The 15,315-nt window shown below is 42.5% G+C and overlaps 1 protein-coding gene across 3 annotated transcripts in view; it reads left to right on the forward strand.

Annotated features, from left to right (window-relative positions):
• Window positions 1–15,315, forward strand: part of LOC102965832 (ubiquinol-cytochrome-c reductase complex assembly factor 1) — a 102,707-nt gene that overhangs the window by 78,061 nt on the left and 9,331 nt on the right. For all 3 annotated transcript variants that reach the window (XM_042980534.1, XM_042980533.1, XM_042980532.1), the window contains one exon: window positions 13,511–13,588. In XM_042980534.1, the coding sequence (XP_042836468.1) occupies window positions 13,511–13,588 (78 nt within the window). The remainder of the gene's footprint in view (window positions 1–13,510; window positions 13,589–15,315) is intronic.

Genomic DNA, 15,315 nt, shown 5'->3' on the forward strand with positions numbered 1-15,315 from the left:
TTGGTAAGTCACCTTTCTGACTCATTTCTCTCCCTCTACTCTCTCCCCCTGCTCATATGCATTTCTACATTTCTACAGCAGGGAACAACCTCTTTCTCAGGTTACCACAGGATCAGTGTTTTGGAAATTGTATGGTTCTGAGCAATAAACAGTAAGGAAACAGCAGTGAAAGACCAGCATTCTTTATGACCTGTAGAGAACAATGGAAATGTCCACCTTACTGTTTGGAGCTGTATGTAGACTTGGTCTGACCTGTTTGGGGCTGTAGACTTTGGTCTGACCTCCTCTCCTCAGCTGGAGTCACTAGTTAACATGTGTGATTCAGTTGATTAGGGTGGCCCATCTCTTTTGCTCCCCATTACTGCAGAGAAGGAGAAGACAGGACTGTTTTGTAAAAAATGCTAGAAATCTCAAGATTGGGAAGGGCATAGATCCTCAGGAAATGTTTTCCAGGCAACATGATGTCTGTCTTGGAATTGCTGAGTGGGAAAGGATTGTGGCTGGAGTCAGTGAGCTCAGTGTTGCCTCCAGGTCTTCTGGGATATTTAGATCTTCAGTACGCAGGACAAGTGACAGTGCCCAGGCTCCATTAGCAAAGAACTTACTAATTTGTTAATTATCCATTTTCATCTGTTTCGTTTATAAGTCTGTGCTTTTGAGATAGCTGGTTATTGATGGGGAACAAGCATCCTGTAGTGTTCTACAGTCCCCAGTCTGCCTAAATTTAATAAAAAGTCATTTAGGGGTGCCTGGGCGGCTCTGTCTGGACTTTGGCTCAGATCATGATCTCGCGGTCCGGTCCGGGGTTCAAGCCCCACGTTGGGCTCTGTGCAGGCATCTCAGCTCAGCCTGGAGCTGCTTCAGATTCTGAGTCTCCCTCTAACTTTGCCCCTCCCCACTCATGCTTTGTCTCTCTCTCTCTCTCTCTCTCTCTCTCAAAAATGAATAAACATTAGGGGCGCCTGGGTGGCTCAGTCGGTTAAGCGTCCGACTTCAGCTCAGGTCACGATCTCGCGGTCCGTGAGTTTGAGCCCCGCGTCAGGCTCTGGGCTGATGGCTCAGAGCCTGGAGCCTGTTTCCGATTCTGTGTCTCCCTCTCTCTCTGCCCCTCCCCCGTTCATGCTCTGTCTCTCTCTGTCTCAAAAATAAATAAACGTTAAAAAAAAAATTAAAAAAAAAATGAATAAACATTAAAACTTTTTTTTAAAAAATCATTTAAAAAGCAACATCATGCCTGCAGCTTTTCTGCACTCGTAAGTGCAGTCATGAGGTCCATGGTGCATTTGGGAGCCCGCAAGTGTCTCTGGAAACCTAAGGTGTGTCAGCATCCTGCTGACAGTAATCAGACCTCATGACTGCAGGTAGAATGCAGAGGCCCCAGAGGGATGATATCCCTTGACTGGTGGTGAACAGATTACTGGGAACGGGGATCAGCTCTAGGCCCTGATGTTCTGTACTCCTGCTCCGCTGGAGACGCCTGCCGGGCTCTAGCTAAGTACACATCTTGCTCATATTACATCTTGTTCAAGTAAGATTTTCCATTACCACAACACAGGAGACATTGAGGGCACTGTGATTGCTAAAACCCTACAAGACTGGTTGTCTGCCCTTAGTGCTACCAGGGTCAGAAAGTCATCAGCTTATGATTACATATAACTGTTATATTCTTTTTTCAGCTAGCATTTAGTGAGGTCTGATTATGTGCAAGTCATGGCCTCCTCACCTTTTCCCCTCCACACCCACTGCTGATCCTGCTATAGACATTTCTCTTAAAAGCATTCCTTCCTCTTTATTTCCGTTGCCATTTATGCTAATTCAGTTCCTTACCAACTCTCACACCATTGCTGCAGCCTCCTCTAGTATTCCTTTTTTTTGAGAGAGAGAGAGAGAGAGAGCGAGCACGTGCATGTGCACGAGAGTGCACGTGAGCAGGGGGAGAGGGGCAGAAGGAGAGAGAATCTCAAGCAGGCTCTCAGCAGGCTCCATGCTCAGTGTGGAGCCCGACATGGGGCTCAATCCCACAACCCTGGGATCATGACTGAAGCCGAAATCAAGAGTCATATGCTCAACTGAATCACCCAGGCACTCTATCTCTTCTGGTGTTCCTGTCTCTGGTCTTTCCCCCAACTTTGTGGTCTGTACTTTATACTTCTACGGTTAATTTTCAGGAACAAATCCGTTGATGCAACTTCCCTGTGCTTAGACCTCTTCATGTGGCATTCAGGGCCATTTCCAGTCAAACATATACTGACTGCCTTTCTCCAGTTCTGCCTTCTGCTTCTTCCCATCATGGCATCTCTGTTACAGATTTTTCTCTGAAAATGCAGTATTTGTTCACCTCTCTGTGGCTTTGCACATACCATTCTTTCAGTCTGAAAAGTAATAATCCCTGTTCACCCTTTAATACCTAATATAATAAATGTTGCTTCATCTCTGAAGCCTCTTAGCCCTGAGACTCACCATTGCCATTTTTTACAGTGTGCTAGGTGTTAGAATCATTTGTGTGTGGAATCTCTTTCACATGAGACCACAGACTTCTTCAGGATAGGTACTATGTTTCATTCATCCTTCATGTCTACTGCATACCGTAATCCCTTGAATATAGTAGGCACTCAGTATATCCTTATTGAACATGTACAAGGCAGTGTGGAATTCTGCACCCAGACAGCTTACAGTCTAGCAAGGAATGTAAGTTACTTCATGAAACTACTGCTCAGAATGGGATAGGTATTGTAAGAGAGGCTTTAATGTATGTACATGGTTAAGTCACGGATTGAAATTCTTGTGTGAGAAGAATCATTTGTAATTGGAATTTTCTTTTTTCTTATTGTAGTAAAATATACATGACATAGTATTTGTCATTTTAACCATTCATAAGTGTACAATTTGGTGGCATTAAATGTATTCACAATATTATGTAGCCATCACCTGTCTATCCCAATTTTTTTATCATCCCCAACAAAAATTCCCTCATTTCCACTTCCGCCAACGCCTTGTAGCCTCTATGCCTATCCTAGGTACTTCATATAAGGGGAAATCATACAACATTTGTCCTTCTCTGTCTGAGTTATTTCATCAAGTGTAATATTTTCTTTTCTTTTCTTTTTTTTTCTTTTTTTAAAAAATTCTTTTTTAACGTTTATTTATTTTTGAGACAGAGAGACAGAGCATGAACGGGGGAGGGGCAGAGAGAGAGGGAGACACAGAATCGGAAGCAGGCTCCAGGCTCTGAGCCATCAGCCCAGAGCCCAACGTGGGGCTCGAACTCATGGGCCGCGAGATCGCGACCTGAGTTGAAGTCGGACGCCTAACCGACTGAGCCACCCAGGCGCCCCTCAAGTGTAATATTTTCAAGGTACATCTATGTTGTAGCATATATCCATTCCATTCCTTTTTAGGGCTGAATAGTATTCCATCACATGTAGATATCACATTTTGTGTATCCGTTCATCTGTTGATGTATGCGTAGGTTGTTTCCACCCTTTGGCTATTGTAAATTATGCCGTTATGAACATTGGTGTACAAATATCTGTTTCAGTCTCAGCCTCGATTCTTTGGGATATATACTTAGGAGTGGAATTGCTAGGTCATAGGGTCATTCTGTGTTTAACTTTATGAAAAATCATCAAACTATTTTTCACAACACTGTACTATGTTACATTCTCACCAGCAATGCATGAGAGTTCCAGTTTTTCTACATCCTCCCTAACACATGCTATTTTCCTTTTTTTAAAATTATAGCCATACTAGTAGGTGTGAATGGAACTGTCCTTTGCTTATACTTCAGGTAATTGTCTTACAGATTGGTTCTACCTTGATTTGGGTCATAAATGACCATTAATAAATTAAACTGTTTTCACTTCCCAAATCTTGTATTTAACAACAGGAAACCAAAGCCTGATCAAAACTTTCATGCACTGGCACTTGTTAGCAGAGCATAAGCCCTTTCTTAAACTTGGAAGTATAGCAGAAGGGCACTTCTTAGAAAGTTTCCTAGTTAGTCTTCCATAGCACTTGTTATAGAGCAGGCAGGGATCAAAGGTCTGGTAAAGTTTAGCCTGTTCACCTGAGAGACACTATTATCTCGTTAGAATGTTCAGCGAGAGGGGCACGTGGGTAGCTCAGTCAGTAAAGCGTCTGACTTCAGCTCAGGTCATAATCTCACAGTTGGTGAGTTCGAACCCGCATTGGGCTCTCTGCTGTCAGCAGTGGGCCTGCTTCAGATCCTCTCATCCCCTCTCTCTTTGCCCCTCACCCGCTCTCGCTCTCTCTCTCACAAATAAATACACATTTAAAAAAAAAAAAAAAAAGAATGATCAGCGAGAGAGGAAAAACTCAATTGCCCACTTTGTGTTTTCTTACCCTGACGATCATGAAGTTCTTTCTCTGTTCAATCAGAAGCTCTCCTCCTTACTTCAAACTTCTATATAAGTATTTTGACTTCAAGTCTAGAATGCTAGCAGATGGGAGTCATGGAACTAGAGGTGGTCTTGAAATATTCCAGTGGAAGAGACTGCTCTGAGAGAGGTGTGGGGTTTTAGAGGCCATGTGAGGAACACACTGAAAGGATGGGAGTTGGGCCTCTTCAGGCTACAGTAGTGTTTGGAAACCATGAAAACAGCAGCAAGTACACAAATCTGCTCAACCCTTCCCCAAACCCTTGTACTCAATCTTTGTATTCAAGGGAGCTTTCCTGAAATTTGTAAAGGTGGATGGACGTCACTAATACAAGAGGTAATTATGAGGAATTACCATATTGTGTAATTATGGAGGAATTATGAGGAAATACAAGAGGTAATTAAGAGGAAATACTATATTGATTCATTCTGCAGACGTGTGCTGAGCAGTGCACCATCTTTGCCATCAAGGAGCTCACAGTCTAATGCAGTGAGGGAGTGTGGGGGGCAAACTATAAACAGATTAGGAAAATAGTACAATATGCCTTCCTGGTGGAAATATTAAAAACCACGTGAATGAAAAAGCAACAAGCTTTAGGGAACTTGAAAGGCTTCACAGAAAATAAGGTAATGCCTCTTGTGTAAAATGAGGACAATTGTACCCTCTTTTAAGATTAAAAGCTTTTAATACAGTTGCTGGCACATGGTTGGCATTCACCAAATGTTAGCTAATGTTATTATATTATTATGGAGAGGTTATATTGAATTGATGAATAACAATATATCCATTGATTGCAAGCAACAGAAACTGACTTCAGCTAATTTAAGCAAACAAAGGCATTTATTGGAGGCTAACTAGTGCTCACAGAATGGAAAGGAGAGTTTAACAACAGGCCTCGGGAAGCTCAGGGATTGTAGTATTAACTGACAGGAACTTAGTACAGTCTCTTTGGGATGATCCAACTTTAGCTGCCTTTTATCTTTGGTTATCTCTGCTCAGAAGTAAGAGTCAGATTAGGTTAGCTGGGACTCCTCTGCCCATCTCTGTGATGAAGGGACAGGTTTCCAGGGTCAGCAGCCTGCCGACTCTTATGAAGTTGGGGAGGGGTAGATCTGGGCCCTAAGGAAGGGATGCCCAGAGTGAGTGATACTCACCTCAGGCAGTATTAGAGTAGTACTTCCAAGATCTGCTGATCCATTGAGACTGATGATGGAAGCAAACAGGCCAAGTCATGGTACAGCCTCTGGGTGTTTCTTTCATCTGTAGAATCATGAATGTCCTGGCTTGTGACCAATGGTAACCCAGTGTGACCATACCTGTCTGATACGCTTCATTGAAATTTCTCAGGTTTCTCCTTGTTTATTCTTAAGTATGGTAGCTAAAACAAAGACTCTTGACTATTAATTACAGTGATAGAGGAAAGAAAAGTTTTTGACCTTTGTACATGGAATTTCTTTTCATATGTCCACGTTACTTTAAAAATTTCTCATTTGTCAGTTCATGATCAGAGATCTGCTCTGGGACTTTATTATAACTACATCTGTAGTCAAACCCTTCCTTCATCCTGTTATTTATTATTATTTTGGCCTAGACATGCCACTGTGTATTTGACCTTGTTGAATCTCATCTTGTTTCTAGGATAACTTTTCAATAATTCATAGTTCTTTGCATTTTACTCTTGTTTTTCAAAGTACCAAAATTAGCAGTTTTAACTTTTTTGCTTGTGTGATTTCTCCATTTCTGATATGATTCATCAGAAGCAGAAATGTATGACATTTTAGGGAAGACACTAGATTTAGGGTCCAGCTGTCTGAGATAAAAGTCCTAGCACTGTCAAAAGCAGGGTGTGACTTTGGGGAAAGTCATTTAACATTTTTGAACTTTTGTTTTCTTGTTTATAGAATCAGGACAACAGTAGCAGTTAGGCTGTGAACTCCTAGAAGGGCAAGGTTATGATTGTGAGGCACAAATAAGATTGTATATATGAACTCATTATCAAATCAAATGTGATATGTGATATGTGTTCATGTTACCACTACCACTATCGTAATTATTATCAGCACACATTTTCAGTGGAGACCCCAGAATTATTTCCTTTAGAATTTGGTGCTGTGCTGTCAGTGCTGTTGGTAAAGGTAACTCTTTGAAGTCTATGTATTAACAACCCCTATAACTGGAGTATGCATGAGACTTGTCATGTGGGATGCAATCAAAAATTTCAGAAATCAGAGTAGATTATAGCTGTTACCCTCCTCTTATCTGTATGTTCTGACATAGAAGCAAATTCAATTGGTGTGGGTAGTTTGATCTTCCCAGGACCATAAGGTCCCTCATCAGCTCTTTTCAACATAGTTACAGACTTACTGAATGCCTTGTCAAGTGGGTAAATGACTGTAATTTTCAAGGATGGCTGGCTCTTGCTTTGCTGTTTTCCAAGCCTGAGGAAAAGGCTCCTGTACTTTATAACCATCAGAAATTAAAGCCAGTGGTTCAGCAGGTATGCCTGCCAAACCACGTACCTCATTTTTTATGACATGATCAGGCTATACAAATTTTGAATATGCAGATTCCAAGCTGCAAGGCTGGGATTTTTTAAATAAATAAGTAAGTAAATAAATAATGTATGGATGTATATATGTATTTGGAGACAGAGCGTGTGAGAACGGGGAAGGGGCAGAGAGGGAGAGAGAATCTTAAGCAGGCTCCACACTCAGCACGGAGCCCAACACGGGGCTTGATCCTAATAAGGGGCTTGATCCCATGACTTTGGGGTCATGACCTGAGCTGAAATCAATAGTCGACTGCTCAGCCAACTGAGCCACCCAGGTGTCCCAATAAATAAATAATTGAAAAAAGGCATTTCAGTGTAGTAAGCTTCTCTGTGCCATTAAAAGTTGGAAATCATTTATTAAAATGAGATGTAAGGATTATCTCCTGTTTTAGGTTGGCTTTTCATCACAGCTGAAATATGCTTTACTCAGATGTTCACATCATTTTCGAAAGAGGGAGGAAGACATTGAAACTGTCCATCTTTTCATGTTTTATTATTTTTCCATTTCTTCTTGGTATTAATACAGTTTCCTCTGGATCTGTCTCACACATACACACAGCAGACACACAGAATTTTATTCGTTGTATTTTGTGGTCATTGCTAAAAGAGCCTCGGTAAATCATTTAGTCATAATGCAAGTAAGTGAGTTATCTGCACCCATGTGTTTGGTCTCTCCATATACCCTTTCTCTCTTTCTTTTTCCTCTCACCCGTTTCTGTGTGTTTCACATAATATTCTACAGTGAGCTCATTTCTAAAATTGAATTTAATAGACTGGTTGATGATCAATGCACATTAGCCTATTGCCATGCAATCAGTGTGGCCCATGGTGTTGACGCTGGAAAGCATTGCTGATGCCATTTCTGACTGCTAGAAAGACCTGACCTGCAATCTTTTGTACTGTGTTGTAGCTTTATGATGAATTTGGTATATTCCTTATGCTTTAGTCAGCAATTCTAGCCCCATTTTATCATTCGTTCATTTCAAAAAAATTCTGTTTTTGTTTTTGTTTTTTAAAGATTTTGGTGGTTTTTTTTTTTATTTTTTATTTTTTAACGTTTATTTATTTTTGAGACAGAGAGAGACAGAGCATGAACGGGGGAGGGTCAGAGAGAGGGAGACACAGAATCCGAAACAGGCTCCCGGCTGTCAGCACAGAGCCCAACGTGGGGCTCGAACTCACGGACCGCAAGATCGTGACCTGAGCCAAAGTCGGCCGCTCAACCGACTGAGCCACCCAGGTGCCCCAAAGATTTTTTTTTTTTTTTTTTTTTTTTTTAAGATTTTGTTTTTTAAGTAACCTCTACGCCCAGTGTGGATCTCGAACTCACAACCCCCAAGATCAGGAGTCACATGCTCCGCCATGCTCCACCAGCCAGGTGCCCGGATTCCAACTAATTCTTATTAACTTGTTACTGTTAGCAACTTTGCCTCAAGCCAGTAGCTGCAAAGCTTCTTCTTACCTTTCATGTGCATCAGTTGTGTTGTCCATACCAGCCTTCTTCCATTCTGTCCTCTCACATCACAGTCACACCATTGCTCCCTCCCCTACACCTCCACCCCTGGCCCAGTTTTCCCAGAAGTGAGGCTTAGCTTACTGGCGATGTCTGATGGATATCAGTAATCGGCCACTGATGACCCATCGGGTGACCCATCTCTAGCCACCATTGGAATTGGGAATCTCTGAGTTGTGTTTACCCAAGACTCTATTAGCTGTTCTTAGTCCTGCCTCTACAGATCACCTAAGTTGTAGGTACATGAAGGGTGGCCACATTATTTATTGTGTTTGTTTCACCATAGATAGCATTGGAGTCAGACTGCTCTGTGTTCTGATTTTGACCCACTATTTCCTAGCTTCTCAAATGTCAGTTTCCTCTTCTCTAAAGTGGGGATAGTAACAGTACCTGTCTCACAGAGTTAGTCATTGGGAAGGATTAAGTGAGCTCGCATGCTTGGAGCTTTTTGCATGGTTCTTGGCACATGGTAAACAGTGAGCAATGGGACCTGTTTCTGGAATTTTTGTGGCACCATAGACTGAGGAGAGAGGAGGCTTTGCAGAAGGTATAATTTATAAACTATGTCTTAGAGGATAAGAAGGAGTTAGCATCCCAGTAGATAACGAAGGCAGAAAGATTGCCAGCAACAATATGCTTAAGAGAGCAAGGCGTATTTGTGGAAGTAGCACATAGTTTGCTCTGACTGAAGAGTCAGCCGAAAGTGGGGAGGTGGGAGGAGGTGAGGCAGGAAAGATGACCAAGAACCAGATCACAAAGAACCTTGTAGAGCTCATGGAGGAGTTTAAACCTGATTCCTCCGTCATTCCCTCCATCCACATAATCTGGTTCCTCTGTTAAGCAGTCACATAAACGTCTTTAAGAGCAGCAACAGCAAAAAGGGGAAAGAGGGCAGCGAATTGGCCTCAAATGAACTGGCGTGTCTTTAAAGCTAATACTCCTCCTTGCAAATACGATATTAATTAAACATGTGCCTTGCAAGATTCATTATTGTTTTGCTTGTGTTCCCTGTTGGTTGTCTCATTCATTAATCTGCTGATTAGTAACCCTGAACTCTTGCATCTCCCCACCCCCTTTTTGGCATTCCCTTTTTAATATACTATGCTGTTCCCCCTGGGACGTAAACTCCAGGACCCGTCCCTGGCCTGCTCGTGTTTGTTTTCTTTGCCCCTTGTGCCTGCCTCTGCTATAACATTTGTAGTATGTGTTAAGTAATCCTTAAGGTAACATTTTTATTATGTCATAAAAAGTGCATGGCAAATATATTATAACTCATGGACTTTGTTTAAAAATGAACGGATAATTTATTGAGTGTGTTACATGAGCCTTGCTCCCCTCCCCATTTCAGCTGAGACTTGCTGCTCATTTAGCCTCGCCTCCTATTGAGTGCTCCCACCCTGTGACATGCTGGGAAAGCAGACCCATGGTTGGCTAGAAATGACATCATAGTTTATGTACTCAATAAAAATTTAATTAAGTCATTACAGGAATTGCAGTCATCATTTAACCCTCTGATTTCTTCTGTTTAGTTTATTATTAAACATTCAGTAATACCAGTCACCAAATCCTGATGGCTTATAAAATATCTGCATGAATTTTAATAGCTTAAATAAATGGGAAAATATGAGTAACTGATATAAAAGGAACCTTTTCCTTGTGGTGGTACTGTATGTATGGGTTTTTTATGAAAAGCAAAGCATTATGAAAAGGATAAGAGTTTACTAGGAGAACAGCCCAATGCTATCTGGGAGGAGTTTCTCATTTGGTTTGTCCCATCTGTGTATTCATGGGCAGGGCGCTCCCTACAGAATCATCTGGCAGTGGGGACACAGAACCTGCACACCAACAAACAAAAGCTTCAGTGAGGAAATAAAATCCCAACAGAGGTTCACCGGAGGGAATATCCAGCTCCCTGCCTGTAGCTGCTGGACTGGCTAGAAAGGCCCCTTTGGGATGAGTCCAGTAGTTCAGGAAGCTGTTCTCACTCACCCTCACCTGTTGCCTGCAGATCATGTGTCTGCACTGATCGAGCTTCCACCCTCTTCCAGGAAGGGCCCTTTTCATGATCTAATCCAGCCTGGGTGATGATATCTGAAAGCCATTCCTAGCTGTGGCTGCTTGCCATCTCAGTTAGAGGAGAGAGGGAGAGGCAACTGGAGTTAGAATATGGGACTGGAGGTCCCATACATACAGGTCACTGGAGTTAGAATATGGGACTGGAGGTGGCTGGAGCCTTGCTAATAGGGAATTCTTGTCCCGTTGTCCATTCTTCCTGGGTCATAGCCAGCCAGAATGCAGGTGCATCCCAAGAGGAGAAAGTGTGTGTGTATGTATGTAACTGGACCTTGCTGAAAACTGAGGTTTGCAGATTAATGTGTTGGTGATCTCTGGAAATGCCCTACAGATGGTGAAATAGGTAAAGCATTCATCTAGAAATCAGGTTCTCATCCTGGCTCTGACATTAACTTTATGTGTGACCTCAGACAAGTGCCTACCCCTTTTTGGGTGCCAGTTCACTATTTCTTCAGAGGAATCGAGCTAGGTGATCTCTGAAGGGCCTTCCAGCTCTACAGCTCACTAGTTAGATGCAACACATAAACCAGTTCTGCTGAGCAGGTTCAGTGAATGTTTGCCTCAGAGAGATGCCTTTGTGTTTGACATCTCTGACGTCTGTCGGTGGCTCTGATTTTTCTTGCACGATTAGGAGAATAACTTGTATGGGAGTAGGGAGAGCTCCAAAATGGGTATCAGCAGGTGTGGGTTGTAGTCCCATCCTCATATTTCAGAAGGAACGAACTCTAGCTCTGGCTTGTTTCTGGACTCTTCCTTTCGCCTCAGCCCATTCTGGAAGATGGTGTAAGAAGTTAGGCAGTATATATTTTTGAAATTTCAGAAACATGCAGGGTACTCAAGCAGCAAAAAAGGGGAAACAAAAGGGTGTCATTGGACAAAACATGCTATGCTTGGCGCTCAGACCCTTGTAAGGATGCAGTCCTCCACCTGCCAGTCTTAAACCCTGCTCTGGCCAGGCCCTGGACTAGGTGTCAAGGGTGCCAAGGTTAATCAGACAGAGTTTGTTATGACCCTTGAGTAGCTCACAGACTAGTGGGAGAAACAGGTACATAAGCAACTCTAAACCATATTGTGCATCCAGAGGAAGAGTGTGGACAGACCTCTGGGAACATGAAGGCTGGAGGTCTGATTTGGCTTGGGTTGAATGTAGGAGGGAAGGATCATGGATTGTACTACCAGCTGCATCCAGTCTCACAGTTTCCAGTCTTGAGTGTCACCATTCTCTCTTCCTTTTGAAAATTATCCCTGACTATGGAACTGGTTTTAGTTTTCGTAAACAAACCAGAAGGTATTACTCATAATTCATTGCATTGGCAGAGCACTTTACAGCTTACTGAGGCTTTCGGCATACATAGTTGAATTAATGAATGAATACGTGCTAATTCACTTGCTATTTAAACCAGTGATGTGTGCAGGGCATTCGAAAGGCAAGGAAATAGACTCAGAAAGGTTATTGGATTTGCCCAAGATCATCGCATCCTGTGAATATAGCGGAATTAGAACTTCAATCCAGGTTTTCTGACTAAATCCAGGTCCTTTCACTACTTCTTTCTGCTCTTCTTCAGAGACCAGTTATGAACCACAGGATTAAATCAATCAGTCTTTGATTTTTGATCCAAAATAAAATCATCTTCCTGAAGGCAGGAACCTGATGAAATATAAGCACATGGACTTTGGATTCAAACTGACTGGATACTTATCTCAGCTTTATCATTAATTTGCTGTGGCACCTTGGGCCAGTCACTTTACCTGCTTTAGGCCCAGTTTTCTTTGTCCATAAACATGTGACTATAGCACATCTACCACCTGAGTTCCAGTGTCAGTTAGAGGAGATGATGTCCATAAAGCACGTGGCGCATACCAGCTGCTCAGTAAATGGTCAGGATTGTTAACCACAAATCTTACTCTCCATGTAAAGTTCCATATAACTTTTGGCTGTTTCTAAAACCTGTCAGTTTAAATACTCAGTGCTTATTGCACATTACACCAGGCTTTCTGCTCTGCCCCAGCGAGGAATGAAACAGAGACCCTGCTCAAGCATATTCCTAGAGGTCTGGAGGTCAGAGTTTTGACCCTACTGAAGACATTTGGTGAGGGCCCACCTGGCCGTGCTCTGAGAGGAGTTCCTTCAAGGTGTCAGTGGTCTCACTGCAATTGTATTTGAAAGCAGTCTCTCAAGATTAACAGCCTTACTGCTTCAGCCCACCTTGTTCTCTTCTCCTCTGCATAGCCTCAGGGGCTCTCCTTTCTCCTCCTGTCTCCTGGTCCTGCCTCTCTCCCTCCTCTTTGCACCTCTGACAACTTCCTTCTGTCTTTCACCACCACAGGCTCCTTTCAGTAGCCCTTCGACATTTCCTAACCTGGTTCCACCATACCTTTCCAGTTTCTTCCCATTTGCCTTCCCTGGCACTTCCCAAATATTTTCTTCCCTGCCTCTGCACCTTGGCACACCATGTTCCCTCTGTCTAGAATATCCTCTCTCCTTCATGGTCCACGTAAGTCTTACCTCCGGGAGAACTCTTTCCCTGCTCCCAGAGCAGAGATCGTTTGTACTAAAATTCCTCTATTGCTCACCACTTCTGGAATAGAATTTGAGGTAACATACTGCAGTTTAATTGTTTTTTACATACCTGTTTTCCCATACTAGATGGTTTGCTCCTTCAGCTGAGAAACATTTCTTACACTTTGTGTTCATAGGGTCTAGCAAAAAGCCTGACACATACCTGTGGCTCGGTTCACTAAAGTGACTTACTGATTTGTGTAATTTAGGATCAAAATCTAAAAGAAACTGTCAAATGGGGGAGGGGGAGAATCCAGACAGATCAGGGAAATGAGGGTGGACTAGCAGTTCGCTCTGTTAGGGGCCTTCTCTCTTGGTTCTACTAAGAGTCTATGATAGTTAAGAGGCAAAAATCATATTTTTTGTTTCTTTCCCCTTTTTTCATAGTTTTGTTTTTGTCATTTTGTTTCTGTAGGTTAATTCTTATATCCTGAAGAAGAATATGATCCTTATGACAAACAATTTCTATGCAGCCATCTTGGGATATGATGAGGTAAGGTCATTTGCCAAGCCTTAAGCAGAACATGGGCTTCCCCCAACAAAAGACTTTTTTGATGAGAAACTCTGAGGAAACCTTCAAGGAGACATCATCACTCACTACCCACTATTATGGCTTGGTATTTATTTCCTCATCTTCATTGACTTGGCAACAAGAATGACTCTGCCCAGAAGTTTGCCTAGTGCTTGGGAAAGAAAGCACTATAGAATATGGTCAAATCATTCAACTAGAAGCATTTCTTGAGTCCTTGTCAGGTGCTGGATGTAGCGACAAAGGCAAATCAGTCATTCTCTTGGCCCCAGGTGCCACCAGAGACAGGAAGACATACACATGTAAACAGCATGGTCTGCCAGACAAATCACACAGTCTTTTAACTTTAATTGTAAAAGCAATCTGTAGGGGTGCCTGGGTGGCTCAGTCGGTAAAGCGACCGACTTTGGCTCGGGCCATGATCTCACGGCTAATGAGTTCGAGCCCTGCATCGGGCTCTGTGCTGACAGCTTAGAGCCTGGAACCTGCTTTGGATTCTATGTCTACCTCTCTTTCACTCCCTCTTTCACTCCCACTCACGTTCTTTCTGTCTCTCAAAAGTAAATAATACATTTAAATAATTTTAAAAATGAAATAAAAGCAATATATACTCATCAGAAACTCGTAACACTGTACATAAGTGGTTGAAGTAGAAAATAGAAGGCCCCTTTCTCTCCTGCCCAATTCCCTGCCCCAGAGGAAAACTTTGTTAACAGTTTACTGGGTGTCCTGCCAGACGTTACCTTTGCATGCACAAGCACTTAGATATTTATTTTCTTTACACAAATGGAAGTTACACTGCATACACTATCCTGTACCTTGCCTTTTTCAGTGAACAATGTATCTTTGACATCCATCCATGTCAGAACATTTAGATCTGTCTCATCCAATTTACCATTTAAAAAAAATTTTTAATGTTTATTTATTTTTGAGAGAGAGGGAGAAGGAGACACAGAATCCGAAGCAGGCTCTAGGCTCTGAACTGTCAGCACAGAGCCTGATGTGGCGCTTGAACCCACAACCTATGAGATCATTACCTGAGCCGAAGTTGGATGCTTAACTGACTGAGCCACCCAGGCGCCCTTCAAATTTACCATTTTTAAGTGCACATGTCAGTGGCCTTAAGTACATTCACATTGTTGAGCAACAGTCACCACCATGTGTTTCCAGAACTTTTCCATCTTCCCAAACTGAAGCTCTGTCCCCCTTAAAACCCTTACTCTTCCCTCAGCCTCCTCCCAGGCCCTAGTAACCACCACCACCTACTTTCTGTCTCCATGAATTTGAATACTCTTGAGTACCTCATGTTAGTGGAATCATACAGGTTTTATTCTTTTGCTCCTGGCTTACTTCACTTAGTGTAATGTCGTCAAGCTTCATCCATGTTAGAGCATGTGTCTCATCTTTTCCCCCTAGCTGTTACTACAGAAATTTCAAACACATCGAAAAGATGAAAGAATGGTGTAATGAACACCTATACGTACACTGCCAGTATTCATCATACCTCATCTATTTAACAAAACATGTGCTTTTATGCTCATTTTGTGGTGACCTCCAGATTGAATGCAAGCATCACCCCTCTGGGAAACAGGCCTGGAACCGTCCTAGGCTCAGTTCCTTCCACCTTCCCTGGACTCCACTTGCTACATTAGTGTTAACTGTCATCCTGGCTGGGTGGGGACTCCTTCTGG

This window comes from Panthera tigris, chromosome A3 (assembly GCF_018350195.1).
Source record: "Panthera tigris isolate Pti1 chromosome A3, P.tigris_Pti1_mat1.1, whole genome shotgun sequence".
In the NCBI taxonomy this organism is placed as follows: Eukaryota; Metazoa; Chordata; class Mammalia; order Carnivora; family Felidae; genus Panthera; species Panthera tigris.